The sequence below is a fragment of the Poecilia latipinna genome, unplaced genomic scaffold (genome assembly GCF_001443285.1).
Source record: "Poecilia latipinna isolate Pla-1442-1.1 unplaced genomic scaffold, P_latipinna-1.0 Scaffold3918, whole genome shotgun sequence".
Classification (NCBI taxonomy): domain Eukaryota; kingdom Metazoa; phylum Chordata; class Actinopteri; order Cyprinodontiformes; family Poeciliidae; genus Poecilia; species Poecilia latipinna.
Genome location: NW_015116534.1, coordinates 28,921 through 33,206, shown reverse-complemented (window position 1 = coordinate 33,206; position 4,286 = coordinate 28,921). Strand labels below are relative to the sequence as shown.

General features: G+C 35.3%; 1 protein-coding gene across 4 annotated transcripts in view; it reads right to left on the bottom strand.

Annotated features, from left to right (window-relative positions):
* The window catches only part of LOC106941878 (ryanodine receptor 3-like), a 48,974-nt gene that overhangs the window by 20,614 nt on the left and 24,074 nt on the right, over positions 1 to 4,286 (bottom strand). For all 4 annotated transcript variants that reach the window (XM_015025015.1, XM_015025018.1, XM_015025016.1 and 1 more), the window contains 2 exons: positions 3,698 to 3,810; positions 1,629 to 1,725 (listed from right to left, as the gene is read on the bottom strand). In XM_015025015.1, coding sequence (XP_014880501.1) covers positions 1,629 to 1,725; positions 3,698 to 3,810 — 210 coding nt within the window. The remainder of the gene's footprint in view (positions 1 to 1,628; positions 1,726 to 3,697; positions 3,811 to 4,286) is intronic.

The window sequence follows — 4,286 nt, the reverse complement described above, 5'->3', positions numbered from 1 at the left end:
TCTCACCACCACTTGCCACAACTCATGACAGTTTGATAGGGAATGAGACACACTAAATAACACTAAATTACATCTTTATAATTGTTGCTTCTAGTTTCACTTTACCTGAAGTAGAGTTAATATTAATGACACTGTAATGACACTTAATGACATCTTCATAACTATTGCTACTTGTTTCACTTTACTTGAGGTAAGAGTTAATATTAATTACACTTAATGACATCTTCATAACTGTTGCTACTTGTTTCACTTCACTTAATGACACTGTAATAACACTTAATGACATATTCATAACTGGTGCTATTTGTTCCACTTTAGTTGATATATAAAAAAAAATTAATAAGTCTGCTATTAAATCATTTGACAGTGTAATAAAGCTTAATGAAATCTATTGCTTGTCCTACTTGTTTTGCTTTATTTCAGGGAGTGGAAATATTAATCATTGTTTTGTTAAAGCTTTTGCTAGTGTAATAATTAAATCATTATGACTACTATTATGACAAATTTATGTCAGATCATGATTTCTTGGTTAATGATAAGTTGTCATAACGAAGACAATTTTGTCTAGATTAATGTCAAGTTGTCATAACAAAGACATTTTCAATAATGTCAACTTTGTATTAAAAGTCTCATAATTTACCGAATGACACTTTATGACAACAGTCATAAATATTCATGAAGACTTATTGATGTTCATGACAGGTGTTATGTCATGTTTATGACAGCGTCATGACAGTCTTATTCACCAAATATCCAATAAGTTCACACACTGAAACCAGGCATGGGCTTATTACTGTAATCAAGGTTTTAAAAAGTTTTAAAAGAGATAAAGGCTTCTGTGATAGGAGTTCCACAATTTAAAGTCACTTTAATGTTATGTCAGAGATAAGTGCTGAAATGACCTAGAGCTAAAGCACCGTAAATCAAGCTATGAGCTGATAGCTTGACTAATTAATCAGCTAATATCGGCTTACTGTAGTCGTGAAGTGTGATCTTATAAAAGACAGAAAAAATGAGACAGCAGTATTAAGTATCTGAAACTTAATGTTTTAGATACTTAAGTTCTGAAACATTATTATTTTTTTAACCTTAATTTTTCTATTTTCTTTGGTTATTTATCTTGGTTTCTAAAACAAATGATTTTTTTTTTTTTTACATTATTTAGTTTTTTAACATTATTTAGTTTTAAAAGTAGAGATGCTTTCATCTTGCTGCATAGAAGATGTGTACGATTGTGATTTTATACATGCATGTGTGTGAAGCTACAAAAACTTCAACTGTAGTGTCTATTTTTGAGCTTCTACACTAAATAGATGAAGTCTGGGAGTAAAGAAAAAAAAATTGAGAAGGACAAACTTAATAAATTAAACTGGTAAGTTGAAGCATTGTGACAGGATGCTTCCTTACCTGTGTTTAACACAACACATCAAGTCGCCTTGACATCAGCAGAGATGTCATGCTTACCTGAAACACATCTCTGCACTACCTGGGTCACCAGGAGTGACTCAGTTACACAAACTGACAATGGCATGACACTGACAAGACGAAGACTGTCGCATATAAACTATGCACAGCTCATAGGTATGTACATGAGGAGAACTGGGGAGGTGAGAGCCATGACTACTTACTGCGAGGTCCTGCACCAGCTTCTCCTCAAAAGAGTACTCCTCTGTTTCTATCCATATACTTTGATATGCCAGAAGGAAGAGGTTAATAGAGCGATGCCTAGCAAGGGGTAAGAGGACATTAAGCCTGGGTTAGACAGGAAGGAAGAGGCCAAAGGAGGATAGGTTCCTTTAAGAAGGGGTTGATGGTGGTTAGTTTAGGGTTCTGGCACATCCAGCTGGTCTCTTTACATGTACAGTCTGTCGATGAGCATTGCTTTCACCTTTAAGATCTCAGCTCTTGGTTGAAGTACACCTACCCTAGGATTTAGGGAAGTATGTCCAACTAGTCAACCAGGGCAACATTTTTTACAGAGCACATGTATAGGTGACTCTCAAAAATTAGAATGTCATTTAAATTACTTTTCTGCTATTAAAGTGTGAATTTCCTCGAAGGTACAGCTAATTAAACACACATTCCATTATATTCTTAAAAAAATAAAAAAGCAATTTATTTCAATAATTTAATATGCATGTTTTCTCCTTCCACTCAACTTTCCATCAATATAAAAAAACAGCTTTTAGCCACTTTAATTACCTTATATGACTTATCCTACTTGTGAAGATATCAATGACGGAAGAGCAGTCGGATATTTTTCTGATGAATTTCTTAGACATAACAATTACTTAAGTAAAATTTTCCATATTCATACCATGCATATTTACACAAAACATCTCAAAGCTTTTTATGAGAAAAACAGGTTCAAATTACTTCTAATTTTACAGCAATAAGGAATAAATCAAACTCACAACAATACAATTCAATCAGATTTAATGACACACATAGTCCATTCTGATCTTAAATGCAATAACTGTGTTCACAATGCCAAATGTTACATTTTTGATTCAATCATTGGGGAAAAGAAATACCTTAATTATGATATTCTAATTTGTTGAGATTCACCTTATTAAATAGTTTTCCTCAGGATGATTTTTTGTGACTTTTTTTCAAAAGAAGGAAGTTAGATTGAAAAAAAAAATGTTTCTAAGTGTTAAGAATGGATTCAGGCTGAGCATGTTACTGCAAATGTGTGGACCTGTGGATTAGCCAGAGATAACCTGAGGCAGAAACTGTGCCCAGAGGGAAACAAGCGTAGCCACAAGCCAGAGAGCAGTACTAGGTTAGCACTTTTTTACCGTCAGCACTGAGAGCAGACTGTCATAGTCTGTGTTCTCATGCATTATCCCCAGCCAAATGTGTCGGAAGGAATTCATGAAGTAATTATTATTTTTGTGCCTATGGGGATGAGGAAGAGGTACAACAAAGTCTTGAGATAGGGGACAGAATAAGGACTGAAAAGAGAGACAAAAGAAAAAAAAAGATGACATCTGACAAAGCATAAAGTGCTACAGAGAAGCTTCATTTTCACACTTCTCATATAAATATCTACAGGAAAGTAAGAAGCCTCCGCTTTGTGCATAGCATCCAGTAATTATTACCTACTCTGAGTCATATGTTACTGTCAACAATTCTGAATAAATGAGTCATGCTGTCAGAGAGACGGGCAGGATCTGAGCACATATTGAAGAAGGCCACCCTGAGGTATCGGGCTTGTTAATTGTTTTCCTCGAAGCTGTGAGCACTCTGCCTGACGTCCTCTGATTGAGTTAGAGAGCAGCAGGCCATAAAATTACAACTGCTCATTCCTTCCTTCTTACATGTCACAATAGCAGCTGCAGGCTATGTATGTGTATTCTAAACAGAGAGAGGCAAGTCATTAATGCAGGGTCAGGAACCAGGAAGGAGAAACAAAAGAGCTGAACAAACAGCAAAAGTAGACATTACAGTGGGAAAAGAAATCCTGAAGCATTTACTGAACCATTTTTAATGTGTTCAAGGTGCCGAGAGGCTTCCTGCAGAGTTTTGCCATTAGCTCATTAAGGTAAAAAGGTAAAAGTAATTTTATTTATATAGCACATTTTCAGCAACAAGGCAATTCATGGTGCTTACCGTTAAAGAGGATTGGATGGAGACCTTTTAAAAATGAAGGGAACTATGAATGTTTTTAGTTTAACTGTGCACAATGCAGTACCTTGGTAGATTATAAAGGGGGGCCATTCGGAAGCAGGCAACAACTGCACGCTTTCGCTGTTTGGAGAGCAACTTCTGCCACACGCACTTCTTGGATCTTAGTGGCTGCTCCACCTAAGGAGGGTAGATAAGTATTAAAAGTAATAACAGCTTTTTGTGCTGGCTGTGCCAAAAAAAACAACACATTTAAATGAATTCTACAAATTCTGGTAAAAAAAAAAAGAGTGGATTAAGGTCTTGCCAGAATCATGATGGGATATTTTGGATGACAAGTGAAAGTGTGGTTTCTTGGCAAACTTGTTTAATTTATAACCTAAGTGGGCAACAAAAAATAAATAAATACTTGCGCATCTAATGTGCTTTATCATAATTCCAACTAAGAAAACAACAGTTACAATCATCATTATAAAGTAAATATTAATATGACATTCATATCTATGTTTTTGTGTGTAACTTTCTGACTATAACAACATGGTTTATTTTATAGCAAAGCGATAACAAAGTCCAACCATCTATCTCACATGTGTCAAACTCAAAGCCCGCGGGCCACATGTGCCCCCCCCAGCATTTTATAGGCCCATGATTGATTT